The sequence below is a fragment of the Panthera uncia genome (assembly GCF_023721935.1).
Source record: "Panthera uncia isolate 11264 chromosome B2 unlocalized genomic scaffold, Puncia_PCG_1.0 HiC_scaffold_24, whole genome shotgun sequence".
In the NCBI taxonomy this organism is placed as follows: Eukaryota; Metazoa; Chordata; class Mammalia; order Carnivora; family Felidae; genus Panthera; species Panthera uncia.
Window position 1 is genome coordinate 100,906,721 of NW_026057580.1, and position 18,555 is coordinate 100,925,275.

Below are 18,555 nucleotides of genomic sequence, written 5' to 3' on the forward strand. Positions count from 1 at the left end.
CTTGATACATATTAAGTGTTTAATAAATGTTAATTACTGTGATGATGTACTTAAAGGCTCCCTAATTCCTCCTTTCTTCCTCCTGTTCCAAAACACAAAACAAAAAAACCCATTTAGACAATTGAATGAATGTTTATTTTGAATTTGAATTTGATTATATAATGTTATAGAAGGTTTAACTGGCTTTGGTCTTTTTTTCTGTTTATCTTTCCAATTACCTCTTTTTGATTATTCTTCAGTAATTGCTAGTTTCATCATGTTTTGTTTTTGTTTTTTTTTTTTTTTTTTCATTATTTCTTTTCTCCCTGTTGCTTGCTTAGAGGTTCATACCTAAATTCGAATACTTTGATTTCAACCTGTTTTAGTCTTGTCTTCTGCAGCTCTTATTCAGGAGTTATGATGGTGCTTGTTTGGACAAAACCCATAAGTAGTTGTGCACGCAGTTTATGGCCTGTGTCATGGGCCATATAAATTAGTTGGTTTACTCCAGAGACAAAGATGACAGTAGGATTAGGTAGATACCCTAGCTCTTGATAGGCGAGCAGTAAAAACAAACAAAAAAACAAAACAACAAAAAAAAGAGACTAAAGGTATCCATTATAGGAAGATCAGACCATTTTAAAAAGAGTACACTGGAGTTCAGAATTATAAGGTAAGCTATATTGACAGCAAGAAATACTCACTGTAGCCTTGCAGTTTGCCTTTGTCTTATAATTGATTGCTGCATATAGAAAGGAGCAGACACCATTATAATTATAGGTATAACTATATTAGGAATCTAATATAGTCAAAGTTGTTTTTTTCTTACATTATGATATGTCAACTGTAGGGTATCTTGAATTCTTGTTAAAGTAGTGAATATACCAGTTAAATAATGATAATGGCTACCATTTGGGAAGTACACTCTCAGTGGTTGTAATTCTCATCATAGTTCTGCAAGCTAGGCTAGATAGGTATCTGCATCTTGTAGATAAGAAAGTGGAGCGTTGTAGTGATTCTCAGGTCACAGCAAGCACTGGTGGAGCCGGCATATGAGCCGACTTGAAAGTAGGTGTCTTAATTCTCACTGTGCCTCAGATGTTCCTGTGGCACATCAACAACAACAAAACAAAAAAGGATACCTAATTAGGCTACTTCTCAGGCAATTTGGGTTTAGTAAATTTGCAGTAGAGCTGTGATTCTGACACACTGCCTGGATTGAGAACTACTTGCTTTGGAACTTACAGTCTTTCAAACTAATATTTTTTGATTATATGTAAGTAATTTCCATTCCTTAAAATTTTATTTTAAGCTTTTTGTTACAATGAAGTAATGACTTAGGATTTTTTCCCCAACACATGGGACTTTTATAGTATCAAGATCCTTCAGGGCTGGCTGCAGCATAGTACTACCTTATCCAAAGGAAAAAAGAAAGAAATCAGTAGTAACCTTGAGAAAAAGCACTTATCTGAGCCTCAGAATTATCATTTGTAAAATATGGATAATAACTACCTTTCAGAGTTACCGTGAAGATTAAGTACAGTTATGTATTTAAGATACAGAGCCTAAAACTTAGTAGATAGTAAGTGCTTCTTGTTTATTAAAGTATATTTATCATCTTAGCTGTGACTATATTAATATTAATGTCATAAAAAAGTGCAGTTTTTCTGGCCATACATAGAGTAAGAACAAACCTTTCTTGACCTCCATATAACCGACTTCCTGGACTTACAGATACTTTCCAGTCTCTATGAATAAACTATTGATTGATGCTCACAGCATGCTAAAGTTTTCAAACCATTGGGCCCTAATTAGCAGAGCTGTTTGCTTATACTTTACTTAACCAAGAATCGGTTCTGTGTATTCCCACATCTGTTTGTGCCTGTTATATTTGATGTTATAATCAAGTAATTAGTTCACTTTAAGAATATATAAACTGATGAGATGTGAATACAAAATGGAGGGTTTTTTTTTTTTAAGTTTATTTATTTGAGAGAGAGAGAGAACATGAGCAGGGGAGGGGCAGAGAGAGAGAGAGAGAGAGAGAGAGAGAGAGAGAAAGAGTATCTGAAGCTGACTCCGTGCTGTCAGTGCAGAGCCTGGCATGGGGCTCAATCCCACAGACCGTGACATCATGACCTGAGCCAAAGTCAAGAGTCTGCTGTTTAACCAACTGAGTCACCCAGGCGCCCCAGAGGGTTGGACTTCATGAAGGTCAGTCACCTAAAATTTCTCTGATGCTGTATGTATAACAGTAAATGATCAGAAAAGAAATAGATTCTATGTGAATGCTACACTTAGAATGCATTGCCAGTATTTTTAAAGTTCCATTTAAAATATTAAACCACAAATCCTATACCGGGGTAGTTATAGCTATGTTTTATTTAAGAAAAACAATTCTGAACTCTAGTATTCAGTTAAAGAATACTTTAGGGGCGCCTGGGTGGCTCAGTCAGTTGAGTGTCTGACTTCAGCTCAGGTCATGATCTCGCGGTTTGTGAGTTCGAGCCCTGCGTCGGGCTCTGTGCTGACAGCTTAGAGCCTGGAGCCTGCTTTGGATTCTGTGTCTCCCTCTCTCTCTGCCCCTCTCCTGCTCACACCCTGTCTCTCAAAAACAAGGAAACATTAAACACTTAAAAAAATATTTAGAAGTGTTTGGATAATATCACAAGATATGCAAAATTATATATGATTTCTGAAAAATATGATAGGTAAATAGAATTTGTATGATTTTTCATAATAGCTCACATTTTTCATGAACTTCTCATCTGATAATAAGAGAAGTTTTACTCCATGTAAAATGAGAATTTTAGAATATGCTGATTGGTGCCAGCAAGACTAATTTAGCTGGATGGATTAGAATTAGACTCACTCTGCTAGCTAAAAAGGCAGAGTCTGTGCTGTCATCCTGACAAAAAAAATGGATGAACAGAGATGTAGGTATTTCTTTCTTCGGCCAAACAGGTGTGATTTGGTACCGTGCCAGTAGAGCCATCGAAATCTAGCTTCCTGTAGATGCTTTTGGGCAATTGCTGTAGTGAAAATAGTACTGTTAATACTGATGACGATGATGGTGATGGTAAAAGTTTAAAGATGTTTAAAGAGTAGGGTAGTATAAGCTAAACATGCATGATTAGTCTATTAGTTTATGAAATATTAGAGCAATTAATTGCTGGTAATAAAATGAACAAAATCCCTGGAAAATAAATATCTCCTAGAAAAACTTCTAGAACTCAGAAGGAAAAGGTGCACAGAAAATAAGAATTTAACTTTTAGTGTGATTATTTTTACTTAAGAACCCTAGGGGGCATGTATTAATAGAATATAGGAAATAGTCTATATACCTGAATAATGGCATTGTATAAAGAGAGCTACAGTTATATTAAATCCCATCATATCTTGGTTTTAGGTGTAAATTTTTATTTTCAGTTAATATTTACTAACAATTTTATTAAATCCCATCATATCTTAGTTTTAGATATAAATTTTTATTTTCAGTTAATATTTATTAACTAGTGAAAAGTAGATTAGCAGCATGTTAAAATGGCTAATTTCTTATTTCAAGTTTATGAAAATAAAAAGCATGTAACAATGTCTGGCACATAGTAAGTTGTATAAGTGTTTGGATTTTTGTTTTGTTGTTAGCATACCTTAGTATTAAGAGTATAGACTCTGGAGCCAGAATGCTTATTCAGATCGCTCCTCTGCTGCTTTCTAGTCGTGTGACTTACAAGTTACTTGATTCCTCTGTGCTTCAGTTTCTTATTGTTCATAGGGGAGAAACTATATATTCTTCATAGATTATGACGATTAAATGAGTTAATATATATGACATGTTTAGTATAATGCCTGACACAGAAAATGTGTGTTTATTTTTATTATCATGGGGAAATTCATAGAAGTTTGCATATTTTGTATTCAAGCCTGTTGTAAAAGATTGATATGTTCATTGGTAATATAACATGCCACAATTGCAAACATAGTTACGTGGTTATATTAACTTACACTATTGAAAAATAACACTATAGGTGTGAACAATGCCACTAAAAAGATTGGCTCCAAAAGCATTATTCTAAAATGACATGTCTCTGCTTTTCAGATTTGTTTGCTGTCTTGGGCAAAATTGGATGTTCTGCAGATCAACTATCTTTTCTCTTTTTATTTTAAGGGAAAGAAAAACAAAATACCTGAGCCAGAGTAAAGTGTATCAAATATATTTTGTGTTCTGTATATTGTTGTTTTTGATAGTTCTTTTGTTTTCTAGAAAGAACAGCTACTTATTTCTTCTAGACCTATAATCTCTGAGACTTCTGATTATGAGCAGAAGCTAGCTGATTTGATTGATGTGTAATAAATGTAACTCTGAATCTCAATCTCAGTAAAAAGCCTGAATTGAATATCAGGTCATTGGAATGTTGGTCTATTATATAACTTAGCAATTGCTATAAAAAGCCCACGCATACTATAGACTCCTTAATGAAATTAATCACAGCTTTGGTCGTCCAGGAGTAGAATGTTATTGTCAACATGACAGTGGAGCTGCAGTAATCCAGCTTCAGTTCCTGATTAATGAGGTTAGTGAATTGCTTTAATCTGTCCTACTTATGTATGAACTAGGGGCACATCTGGTCTTTCAGATTTCTTGCATGCATTCGTATTTAAATATTTGTACAAAAGTGAATTTCTTAAAGACCAGAGCTAATAGCAGTTCACTTTATGGCATCATCATGGGAAGTTACATAAATAATGTAAGATGTTTCTCAAGACAGTGTTGCAAATAGAATGGAATAAGGTGCTACATTTAAGTTTTATTTCATGGATATTGAAAGTTATGTAACGTTAAAATCTGTGTTAAAAAACTGGTTTTAGAGATTGAGTTTATTATAAACGACAAAATGTACTTCTCTAATAAATTGTTTGAAATATAACCAGGAAACGAAAATCCATTAGAAACTGGTTATTGTCCAAAATTCTTGTTTTGTCACTTACTGGTTCAAGTAATTGATGATGCCTTTCTTTTTGTTGGAGTATAAAGTTAGGAAGGAGCTCAGGAAACAAATACTATTTTATCAGCAGTGTAGACAGCATGCTTGCAGGTTTTAAAAAAAGTTTTTGCCATGACGTGGAGCTGGAGAGTATAATGCTAAGTGAAATAAGTCAGAGAAAGAGAAGTAACATATGATTTCACTCATATGTGGAAGTTAAGAAACAAATGAGCAAAAGGAATAGAAAGAGACAAATCAAGAAACAGACTCTTAATTATAGAGAACAAAGTGATGGTTATCAGAGGGGAGAAGGGTGTGTAGGGATGGGGGACAGGTGATGGGCATTAAGGAGCGCACTTGTCCTGATGAGCACCAGGTGAGGTATGGGAGTGTTGAATCACTATGTTGTACACCTAAAACTAATATAACACTGTATGTTAACTAACTGGAATTTAAAAAAGAATAATAAAAAGTTAAAAAATTAAAAATATGAGCAACACTGAGAATGATGTTTATTGTATGCAGTGATGGGCAGGAAAAACTGGTCATAAGAAATTACTCCAGAAAAGTCTCTTCTATCTTCAGATGTGGTGATAGTCTGTGGACGTTCTTTTTGCCCTCATGTCCTTAGGTTCCGTGGAATAAATTCTTAAATATATATGAGTGGAAAAAAACAATACTTGATACCTCTAACCTTATGTTAAATGTTTTTATTTATATCAGAATATTAATATGCAATTGTTTAGGCTTTTCAGGGTCAGAAGTGTAATTTAAAAACTTCATTGTTCTGTGTAGAATTGTGTAATAGGTATTGTAAAATGTTAAAGTACAAAAGAAATCATAATATAGAAAATTGTGGAACCCTGTTAGGAGGACTCAAGATTAGTTTCCTGTTTTTAAAACACTTTTGTTATGAAATAATTCTATTAGCAGTTAGTTTCAAAATAAAGAGGTCCTGTGTGTACTCCACCCAGCTTCCCCCAATAGTAACATTATGTATAACAGTAGTAAGATCTCAAACCAGCAAAATAACGTCCATATACTACCATTAGCTAGACTATAGACCTTATTTAGATTTCACCACCAGATTTCTACATGCACTCGTGTGTGTGTGTGTGTGTGTGTGTGTGTGTGGTTCTGTGCAGTTTTATGACACATACAGATTTGTGTAATGACCACCTTGAACAAGATACAGATCAGTTTCATCATCATAAAGAAATTCCCTAAGGCTACCCTTTTGTAATTGTGCCCCTTCCTGCTCTCAGTCCCTAATCCCTGGCAACCATTAACCTGTTCTCCATCTTTATACTTGTGTTAAGATTATTTCTTAAGGCTGTACATGAACCAGGGCACCTGGGTGGCTCAGTTTAGTGTCTTAATTTCGGCTCAGGTCATGATCTCACTGTGAGTTTGAGACCTGTGTCAGGCTCTGTGCAGACAGCACAAAGCCTGCTTGAGATTCTCTCTCTCCCTCTCTCTCTGCCCCTCCCCTGCTCACTTGCTTTCTCTCTCTCTCAAAATAAACATTAAAAAAAGAAGCTGTACATGAACCAATGTAAATAACATATTGCAGATTACCTATACACCTAATTTTAGAAATCTTAAGTAGTTTATGTTGTCATTTGTATTACAGGGTTCTTTTTAATAGGAGTCATCATAGAGTTCTTGGATGTGACTTTTTATTTTACATGCTCGAATGTTACTTTTTGAGTACTTGAAGGTGATGTTACTGTTTTAAAAATGCTTTTCAAAATATGAATATTTAAATGAGGTTAGATAATGGAAATCTGATCATTGAGAGTAGGCATTTGCTTTTGTTTTTAGTAAACCATATATATAGGTAAAGGAGCCATCAGAGGAGGTAGTCAAGCTGTTATTGCCATTTTGGCTCTACATCTCTTCTTGAGATTTCAAAACGGTGTGTACATCATGAGAGAGAAGTTGACATGCTGTGAAACTATGGTGGAAATAAGAATGAAGAGTACAGATCTTTGATATTCTGAATCCTTTGAGTTTCACTGCTTCAAAGTGATGTATTTTTTATATATTTTTGTTTATCTCTCTCTTTTTTTTTTTTTTTTTTTTTTTTTTTAGGGAGAGAGGGAGAAAGCGTGAGTGGGAGAGAGGAACAGAGGGAAAGAGAGAGAATCCTGAGCAGTTCCGTGCCCAGTGTGGTATCTGACACAGGGCTTGATCCTACTACCCTGGGATCATGATCTGAGCTGAAATCAAGAGTCGGGTACTCACCCAGCTGAGCCACTAGGCATCCCTGCTTCAAAGTGATATTAGATAAGACGATGCTTTCTAGTGAAAGGGAGAGTATGTGGACTTTATTTCTGCTTACTGGTAGTCATGTAGCAGTAGGAATTACACAATAGAGTAGCCTCCATAGAATTGCGAAAGGGGAAAGGCCTTGGAGAGATGATTTAATGTAAATTTTGCCTTTAGAGCTATTTTAATCCTCTCTGATAAATGAGAAACTCTTAAGTTAAAAAAGGAGATTTTAAAATTTCTCATAATAACCTAAATGATTAGAACTGCAAATCCTTTTTGAAATTAACATAAATTCTTCATATTACATTTTTTAAAATTTATTCTGTCAGTAGAGATGAAAAGTATCTGACTCTTTTGAGGAAAACATGCGCATGTCTTAATAAATCAGCCTCAGTCCAGAGATTCTTAATCCTGTTCACACATCAGAATCACCTCTGAAGACTTTTATAAATACACAGAGGTCCTTGCTCTGAAAATTCTGGTTTGTCAGGTCACGGGTGAGACTGAGCTTCCTGTGTGATTCTCACCTAGGACCAGAGATTTTCTTCTCCATGGTTAACAGGATTTAATACTATCAGATATTTTAACTTTCTAAATTGGTTGATTGTTCAACCCTTTAAATATTGAAGTTAGAGTGTGCTAAATGGTATCTTTATTTTCTGTATCATTCTAGTAGTAGAATTAGGATCTAGGCATAGTACATTCAGAAGAATTTGTCTTAAGCCAAATAAAATATGAAGGTTCCTTCATATTGTATTTTTCTTTTACCCAAGGAAGATGTACGGTAGTGGTCAAGCCACCCAAATAGTCTGACCTCTAATTTTATATAGCTAGTTATCAACCTTCATATCCAACTAGATTCTAGTATGCTTGTAGTGTATAAGATACGAAATTATACTTCACTGAAGTTAAAACATTTCTTACACATACATATACATGTAACACACCGTTTTACACCTGCTGTTTAGAATTTGGGTGAGGCAAATATTTCTCTAAACTAAACCTATTGGCAGAAAGTTTTGAAGTCTGGGAAGATTTTTTTTGGCAGCTCTTAAGTAGCTTTAGTGTTTGCAAAATATATTCTGTGTAAAATGTATTACATTTTATTTTTAAGGGAGCTCTCGTGAGTGCCTTGGCTGATGACACCTTACATTTATGGAATTTACGTCAAAAGAGACCTGCCATTTTACATTCACTTAAATTTTGCAGAGAAAGGTAAGAATTCTTTGTTATCCTATATATGATATTTGTTATTCTATTTTGAAATGTTTTCTTTGAATTTTATTCTTTGATTTTATTTTTTTGTGATAGACTTTATGCACAATCTAAAAAATAATTCAAAAACTTCAAAGGATATACAATAAAAAGCAAGTTTCCTTCCTTTCCAGACCCATTTCCCTCTCCAGAGACACCACATAAATTTGTTTTGTGTCCTTCTAGAAATACTTAGTCTGTGCATGTAGGCAAAAATCTCTGTATATAGCTCCTTTTTTTTTTTTTTTTTTTTTGCATAAAAGGGAAGGCATTGTATATTCCTTCTACAATTTGTGTTCACTCAATAATATATCTGATTGTTAACTATTGGACACAGGCCAGCCTTCCTTTGTTATTTTCACAACAGCATGATATTCCATTGTATGGAAGTACCCTAATTTAGTCAGTCTTCATCAATGGACATTTACATCCTTTTCGGTCTGCTGTTTGTTTCCTCTGCTATGTTGTGATGTTATGTTACATATATGTCTTCATCCATTTATTCAAGTCTATCTGTGAGGTAAATTCGTAGAAGTATAACAGTTTGGTCACAGAAATCTCGTATATGACTTGTGAGCTTTGTGCTATGATTAGTAAGACCTTGTTTTTTACTTTCTTAATTCCGGTATAATGAATACACAGTGTTATGTTAGTTTTCAGTGTACAATATGGTGATTCAACACTTAACGTACATTGTTCAGTACTCATCATAAGTGTACTCTTAATCCTCTTTCACTTACTTTACCCATTCCCTCACCCACCTCCCCTCTGGTAACCATCAGTTCTCTATAGTTAAGAGTCTGTTTTTTTGGTCTTTTGTTCATTTGTTTTGTTTCTCAAATTTAACATGTAAGTGAAATCATATGGTATTTGTCTTTCTCTGACTCATTTCACTTAGTATTATACCTTCTAGATCCATCCATGTCGTTGCAAGTGGCAAGATTTCATTCCTTTTTATGGCCCAGTAATATTCTACCGTATATTAGACCTTTTCCATCCTAATTTGATTAAACATTCTCCCATATTTTATTTTTTTTTAATTTGTAAAATTTATTTAGTTTGAGAGGAATAGAGAGAACACGTGTGAGTGGGGGAAAGGGAGAGACAGAATCCCAAGCAGGCTCCATGCTGTCAGTGCAGAGCCAACTTGGGGCTCAATTCCATGAACTGTGAAATCATGACATGAGCCAAAATCAAGAGTTGGATGCTTAACTGACTGAGCCACCCAGGAGCCCCTCCCATATTTTCTTATAATGCTCTTAAAGTTACATTTTTGTGCTAAATCTTTAATTCATCTAGAACTTACTTCAGCATGAAATAAGAGTAAAAAATATAGCCCCCCCCCATTGCTTATGAGATATATTTTTTGATGTATATATAAAAATGTGTGTGTGTGTGCACGCACTCATAAGCAGGAGCAGATGTGAATATATATGTATATGTGCCAAAGTTAAGAAATCTGGGTCTATGTAGTATCTAAATGCAGTGAGGTTAGTGTCTTTAGGCCCTGTTTTCTGTGAAAGCCAGGCATCAGACTGCCCAGTGCATATCCAAGGATCAGACCATTCCTGCTTTGATAAATGTTGATCTGTTCAGGTTATATAAATAGGTCAATTTGTAAGTCTGGGTTTTTGCCCGCGGTGGCCCTCCAAAGTAGGCAAGCTAAAAAGGCTGGTGAGAATATAGCAGTTCAGACTTCTTTAGCCAACACCAAGACCTGTTTACACCGTGTGGTGTTCAGAGACCAGAGTTGGCCGGGATCAGTAGCAAAATTTGCTGTTGGGCTACATCTTGCTTGGGAAGATAGATCATCTTAGTAACTTGGAGTCATGGTTCTGCTTCTTCCAGGAGAGGGACAGAATTGAAGGAGGAGTTAATGGAAGGAGGGAGGGTGACATAGGGCAGGAAAAGCAAACAGTTAAGGTTCAGTTCTTTTCTACCTGCTAGGAATAGGGCCAGGCTCAACTTGCCAGGCAGAATTCCTTAGTCTCCTTGCCACCTGGATCGCAGGGGGAGTCCTGCATCAACTTCAGATGCCATCAAGCAGGTGGAGACAGTGATAGACATCTTAGTGCTAGTGCACATCTTGTCAGTCTCATAGCACCTGCTGGAAATGGAAGTATAGGTCTAGCAGAGTTGCTGTCTTCCTGGTGTGATTTTACCCCCCACCCCCCACCCCCCCGCCCCGAGGGCATTGGACAATGTCTATAGACCTGTTTTGTCACAGTTAGAGGAGGGAGGGGTGAGCAGTGCTACTCGCTTCTAGTAGATAAAGGCCAGGGATGCTGCCAAATATCTTACAGTGACAAAGCAGTCAGTCCCTCATAACAAAGAGTTTATCTGGTCCAAAATATCAAGAGTGTCAAAGTTAGGAAACTGGACTCTAGCACATCACAGTGATTTCATTTGGTCCATGTAGTGTTGTGATCTGCTACCCACTGGAAGGATGCTGGTGCTACCAGGATGTAGAATTCCAACAGAAGAATGCCTGTGATACCTCAGTGCCAGTGGCCTGTCCATATTTCTCACCGGGACACAGGAATGTAGCAGTATGTGGTCCAAAATCACAAACATATACTGTGGGTTATTATGGTATATCTTCATGCAGAAAGGTCTGAAGTTCAACGGGTTGCAGAATAGTCACAGTCCTATGATGGTCAGGTATGAAGTAAGTCTCTTCAATAGTGCTTCCAGGGATGGTCTCCAAGAAATTCTGGTAAAAGTGGGTAAAGAATGGCGAGTTCGTCTATAAGGTGCCTGTAGGCACAATCTTGACAAACAGAAGGCACCTTTGTGTGAAGTACAAAAAAGGAACCTGTCTTCTTGGTGAATGCAGCCTCACAGAGTCCACCACTACCTTCCTGGGTTGGGTGCTATTATGCAGGGCATATTCTGCACAGTTGTATGCGATGGTCCTAAAAGTTACAAATGAAATAAACTGATAGAGTTCCCGGTTTTGAGTTTTGTAATAGTCTTTACCCACCTGACCAGCAGAAATTAGTTGGTCCTGTTCAAAGTTCAACTTCCCCTTGGATTTCATTAGGGCAATACTTGTTCCTTGAATATCCCCTTAGCATGAGATCCTCTAGGATAGCTAGACTTGTATGGCAGCCATGGGACCTAAAATGTTAAGGAATGGGCTTGATGTCTCATGGATGAAGCTACTTCTATTCTCTCAAGGCTGAAGTTCAGATTTCTTCAAGGGGCGGGAAGGAGAGAGGTAGCAATTGGGAGGAGCCTCACTTTCTTCCGTACTTAGCTACAGATGGGGAGAGGAAGGCACAGTAGAGGTTTCCTCCAGCTCTAGGAACATACCCTTGGTGGCAAGACTTAGCTGCCCCTCAGCCTGAGCTCTCTTTCAGGACTGTAATCTGTACCTGGATGGAAACCTTCTGTTAGAGCACCTATCTCTAGGTAGGGGAAGAGACAAAATCTTGCCATGCCCTGCTAGTCCTTCCATCTCCCACATTTGTAGGAATCTATCCTTTTTTTTTTTTTTTTTTTAATTACTTTACATTCAGTTTTTATATCTGTGTCCATCAGGATAGTCTGTCTGGGTTATGCTATAATCTTAATGACTCAAGTCTTAATGACTTAATACAGCAACAATTTATTTTTGCTTATACTATACATCCTCTGTGGGTTTTCTGGAACTCTGTTCCTTTTCATTACCACTATTCCAGAACCTGGCTAAGGAACAGCCGGTCTTTACAACGTTGCCAGTCACTATAGGAGGGAGAAAGAGACTGTGGTGACGCATGTGTTGGCTCTTAAAGTTTCTGCCTGGAAATGACACATCTCTTGCACTCTTATTTCATGGGCTGTGGGAATAAGTATCATGGCCATCTCTCATTTCACTCTCATCACCAACAATTTTAAGAAGCAGGAAATCTTGTGAATATTTTTAATGACTACCAGAGTGCTTATTTTTATTCTTGACATCAAAGTACAATAACGAGTCGCCTAGTTGGTTTTCTCCTTATTTCACAGTGGATTCGGCCAACTTAATAGTTAAATTACTCCATTTCATTTTTATGCCATTTACGTTTTTACTTTTGAGACTAGGAAAGGTAGAAAACTATGAAAATTTTTATTTAATTTAAATAACTTTTCATTTCATTTCATTACATTTGTTAAATAATGTAAACTTTTTATCATAATATTGTTTTATTTTTGTAAGTAAATTTTCTTAATGTAGTAGAAATTTGTGAATATAATGGAAACTATATGTAGTGATTTAAATTATATTTTTTCATAATATGGATTTTTCCAGTTTTGACTTAGAAATTGTGCTAGAATACATGTAAAATTGATTATCGCAACCATTTTTGAGTGTACAGTTCAGTAGTGTTAAGTACATTCACATCTTGTACAACTATGTAATGTGGGTATTTGGATAGAATTTCACTTTTTTGGTATTGAGGAAAATACCAAAAGAAATACCAAAAGAAAAAGAAATTGAGAGTCTCAAGTCTTAGTTTTAACTATATGAAATTGGGCAGATTACTTTATTGCTTTGTGTGTTGGTTTAATGATTTGCAGAAATTTTTCCTCTTTGATCCATGTAATTCTTTATCATTTCTTTTCTCTCATATGTTAAAACAACTTCCTCTTATCCCAATTTATTCTATAGGTAATTATAGAATGCCTGTTATGTGCCAGCTTAATGCTAGCTGCTGAGTGTGCCTTGGTAAACAAGACAGACTTGGGCTTTGCCATTAGGATCTTGGTCAAAGTTAAGACAAGCTTAGCTTCCCAGATAGGCCTGTTAAAATGACATTTGTTCATAGTAAGTAAATATGTATCTCAATTCCCGTAAATGATTTTGAGTTGGGGGATAACATAAACTTATAAATCTCCTCCTTGGTTAGCAACCTGCGTATGCTGATTGTCAAGTTTAGTTCTTACCGTACGTGGTTACTTAGCTTCAGATATGATTTTCTCTATCATTGAAAAGCATTGTACCATATTGGTTAAGAGTTCAGACTTTGGGCCAAACTGCCTATGTAGAATCTTAGTGCATAGCTCAGTCACCTATTAACTGTATGAGTTTTGTGGTCTGTAAAATGGATAATTATTGTCTCACAAAAGCTCCAAGGTGCATATTATAAAGTTAATACATATAAAATAAGTAATATGTACAAAGCATTTGGAACAGTGCCTTAGAAATCACCTATATAGTTGTTTTTTTTTTAAAGGTATTGTATTTACTTAAAGTAATAATTTTGTAACTTGAAGTATCTGCATCAGCTGTACCAGAGATTTGACTTATTAGACAGTCTTTATAGAAACAACTAATTGACATTGGAAAATCCTTAGAGCCGATGATATTGGCTCTACATGGCTTTATACATGTAACAGAGAGATTCTTTGGCTTTGGTGGAAAATGAGAATTTGACAAGTAAAATTCTGTCTGGTAGGTTTTTTTGTTTTAATTAGAGTATGTTCCATTTAGCTTCTCTGTTTGTTTATTTATTTATTTTAAGGAAGTTTAATTGGGAGGAGTTCATGGATTTATAAGCAACTACAACTATCTGTTCTGCTAGTTTTTTATCACCTTGAACATGACCAGTATTCTCAACCATGTTAGAGCAGTTAAAAATATATGAAACATTTTAAGACTGAAGACTAAATTATAGATCTGGGATTTCCTCTTTAAAACCTTCTATTGTCTAATTATTATATCTCTAATAATTATCTCTAATAATTCTGTGTTGTTCATAAAACACTTTCACATAAATTTTATTTAGTCTCTGGGGTCAAGAAAAATTTCCCCAAGTGAAATTTCAAAGAGTAGAATTTTTCTCCATAAATATGTTAGACACCTGAATAGCTGAGTCTTTAATACTGAAATTAATGTATCTCTTTTAAGATATATTTCTTTTATTCTGACACATTTATATCTATTCATTTGTTATTAGATACAAGTACTGGTTTAGAGACTAAAAAAAGCATGCATGCATTCTAATGGTTAGGAGAATGCAATATTCTATGGAATACGTTAGTAATAACAAATTTCATCCTAACAGTTATCAATGGTGCATCAGTGTCCAAAGTCCTTAAGAAAAGAAAATATTTCAGAGATGGAGTAATTTATTCAGATACTAGGACCTCAGTGGAGGAGTTGATGCCTGTAAGGTACTTCAGGAAGTGACTGCTGCTGTAGCATTAGATTTTCTTAGTAGCAAAAAATAAATTATTGTAGAAACAAAAACTGATTTATCCCATTATACTCTTAATTAAAATATTACTTAAATTTGTGCTTTGCATATTCATGAGGCTTATAATTTGCTCAGTATAAACACGAACAGGGCATAGCTGTAAAAGAATATTTGGCTAGCTACCAGCCCTTAAAATATCTGTACAGGTCTTCCAAAGATTTTGAATTAACTCACTGCACATACTGAATAAGAAAAAAAAAATAATCATAATATTGCAACACATTAGAAATCTAGAATTATAGTTTTTGTAGTAATTGTGTCATATTGGCAAAATATTTCTCTTTTAAGTAGCTTAATGAAAAGTGTACAAGCATTAGAAATAAGAGTGATTTTGTGTGATGAAATTGAGGACTAGAACACAGTAATGGAATGGAATGCAGGCTGTTAGGAAGCCTGACAGAGGGTCTGCTATTCTGGACCTAATTCTAATCCAGGAAAGAGAATTGCTTGGAGTTCTGTGGAAGTGATGAGTCATCTCAGGGATTATTAGAGAACCATGTCCTGAGACAAAATTTAAAAAGAAAAAAGGAAACTGTCAGTGTTGATTTAGAGGGAAGATGATTGTGATTTGATGACCTTGAGACTGTAAAAGGAAAGATGGTCAGGAAGTGTTGGATAGCTTCCTAGAAGAAAATTATCCATAACTAAGAAATTCTGACAAGGAAGTTCGGAGAGACATCCAAAGAGACTGGTCTAGTTACATAAGGGCCTTATGTATTCAGGTATAAAAAGATTGTATGGAAGGAGGGGGACACATAATCAAAGGTGAATATAGGAATAATTTATCTCTCTTAATGGGAAAAATGACCTAAGGCTTGTGAAAAATAATAAAGACAAAATAATGAATGAAAACAGTTTACTTTTTATGTTGAGGGCAAGAAAGCTAGGTAGATTAATGATTGGTACAGTCGGGGCATATATTATTCCTCTAACTGTATTCATGTAATACTGGCTCAGACAAATTATGTCTTAGACTGCTAAAAAAGGTTGGCTCCTGTGCCATTATTGATTGGCCTAGGAGGAATATAGAGTGGGAACAGTGCTTTAAATTTGGAAATGAAAAAAATACACTTTAGAAGGTGAATGATGCTCAGTTCAGCAAACATTGGGTGCATTCTGTGTGCTAGGTATTGGGATAAGAAAGATGAATAAAATGCTTGAATAGCTTACATCAGAGCCCAGACATGTAATAAGTATGACATAATGTGGATAACTGTCATTTTAGAAGTTTATGTTAAAAACCTAGGATAGAATAACTAATTCAGTCTTTCTTTTTTTTTTTTTTTTTAATTTTTTTTTTTTTTCAACATTTTTTATTTTTATTTTTGGGACAGAGAGAGACAGAGCATGAACGGGGGAGGGGCAGAGAGAGAGGGAGACACAGAATCGGAAACAGGCTCCAGGCTCCGAGCCATCAGCCCAGAGCCTGACGCGGGGCTCGAACTCACGGACCGCGAGATCGTGACCTGGCTGAAGTCGGACGCTTAACCGACTGCGCCACCCAGGCGCCCCTAATTCAGTCTTTCAACTTAAAGATATACTGACTTCTTTTAAGACAGAAGTCAGTCATCAGGACAATGCAGACTAAAACCAACCAGATTATCACTACACATCCATCAGAAGGGCTAAAACGTTGGCTTGGATGAGACACTGTCGGAACTTTGCATATTCTGCTGGAAGTGTTAAGTTTTAGTCACTTCAGAAAAATGTTTTTGCAGTATTCACAAATTCCATAACCCAACAGTTCCTGTCCTAAACATATATGTGGGGTAGACAGAATTTTAAAATGGGTCCCAAGATTTCTGCCCCCTCATGTCCACACACCAACTTCTAGTTATTTATACAAACACTACTTAACTCTAGGTGAAGGTTTTTTTGTAGATGTCATTGAGGTCCCAATTAATTGACCTAATGATAGAGCAGTTATTCTCAGCAAACCGGATTTAGTTAACTGAGCCTTTAAAAAGGACTAGATTCTTCCTGGCACAGGGTTCAGGGCATGACAGGGATTCAGTGCAAGGGATATTGAGTCCTACAACCACATGAGACTGATTTCTACTAGCAACCTGCTAGAGCTTCAGAGCGGATTCTTCCCAGAACCTCCAGAAGGGGACACAGGAGTGTCTCCTGGCTGATGTTTGGATTTCAGCCTTCTGAGTCTGAATAGAGGCTATGAGTCATGCAGTGTCTGGACATCTGACCTATAGAAACAGAGAATAAATGAGTGTTTTCTTAGGTATTAATTTTGTGGTAATTTGTTACACAGCAATAAAAAAAAAAAAAAAAAAAAAAACTAATACAGATTTTGGTACCTAGAAGTGAGGTGCTGCTGTAGCACATACCTAAAAATGTGGAAATTGCTTTGGAACTGGGCAGTGAATAGAAGTTGAAAAAAATTGAGGAATGTGATAGAAGTCGAAATTGCATTGAGTAGGCTGTAGGGCTCTAGACTTGGAGACTACTGCCAATGAGGACATAGAAGGGAGAGAGGAACATCTTTATGGAAACTGGATGAAGTGGTTCCTTGTTATTTAGCGGTGGTGGGAAGCTTAACAGAAGTGTCTCCTGCATAATGTGTAAGTGATTAACTTGGATATTTACCTAATGAGATTTCCAAGGAAAGGATTAACGGTGTCACCTGATTTTTTTTTTTTTTTTTTTTTTTTTTTTTTTTTTTGCTGCTTTATAGTAAAATGCAAGAGGAGAAAAATAAATTGAAAAAAGAATTATTAAAGGAACCAGGATTTGATGATTTAGGAAATTCTTACCCTGATCCAGTTGGTAAAAAAAAATTGTTTCTCAGTATGGCATAGAGAAAAAACATGAAGGTGTGGCTGAACAACATTTTACTAAAAATCTAATGACTAAAGGTCCAAGTATTTAGTCACACAAAGAGCTCTTTTAAGAGATTGCAAATCTTTTTAATAAAACCAGAGAACCTCTAGAATGCTTTAAGATGCACAGTTTGAGAAAATTGTATAGCAGAATATTGCCAGCTTGGCCTGAAAGAGACAGTACAAAATGAAAGGAGGCTGCCAGCCAGAAGCAGTCTGATAAAACTACCTACTCCAGGCAAGTGCTATCTTGGATGAAAAAGGAAGGATGGTTAAGAGGGTGGAGCTGAGAGCTACAGAGGATTATTCCCAGACCTTGAAACCTAATTAAGAAAATCCCAACGTTTGATTTCAAAACTGTTAAGGACCAGTGGCTCCTTTTTAACTTCCTCTTTTCCCAATTTTGAACAGGAATTTCTGTAACTCTTATCCTATGCTTGTCCCACCATTGAATGCTGAGCGTATTGGGGACAGATAATTTGTGTCTTTAGTTTCATAGGTCCACAGATGGACTGTAATTGTGCCCAAGAGCTATGGATTCCATAATGGATTCCAGTTGGGATTCTCATATGCAGCAAATTTAGATGATGAGATTTGGGATTTTTTAGCTGATGATAATTTAAGGGGATTTTGGACTTGATAATGTAACTGGTTGAGACTTTGGAGATGTAGGGATCAAGTGAATGTTTTTTGTATTTGGGAGGAATGTGAATCTTCAGAGGTTAAAGGGCAGACTTAGAGCCAGGATTCTAACATGGTTCCCCAAGGTGTTGTCCCCTGGTATACATACACCTTCTCCTAATTATTCAACCAATGCTAATCGAAGTGATGCTGTGAAGGGATTTTTACAAATGTAATTGAGATCCTAAAGAAGTTGACCAGTCACACATGGAGTATATCTAACTGGTTTTAACTTTGGATTACCTGACTTAAAATGGCAGCAAGTGAGCGGAATTACACTGGTTGGTTTGGCTCACCTCTGGAACTCAGCCTCCAAAGGTATATGGG

General features: G+C 35.9%; 1 protein-coding gene across 5 annotated transcripts in view; it reads left to right on the top strand.

The window, feature by feature from the left end:
* Positions 1 to 18,555, top strand: part of STXBP5 (syntaxin binding protein 5) — a 171,217-nt gene that overhangs the window by 22,004 nt on the left and 130,658 nt on the right. For all 5 annotated transcript variants that reach the window (XM_049654494.1, XM_049654496.1, XM_049654497.1 and 2 more), the window contains exons 3-4: positions 4,472 to 4,553; positions 8,353 to 8,453. In XM_049654494.1, coding sequence (XP_049510451.1) covers positions 4,472 to 4,553; positions 8,353 to 8,453 — 183 coding nt within the window. The remainder of the gene's footprint in view (positions 1 to 4,471; positions 4,554 to 8,352; positions 8,454 to 18,555) is intronic.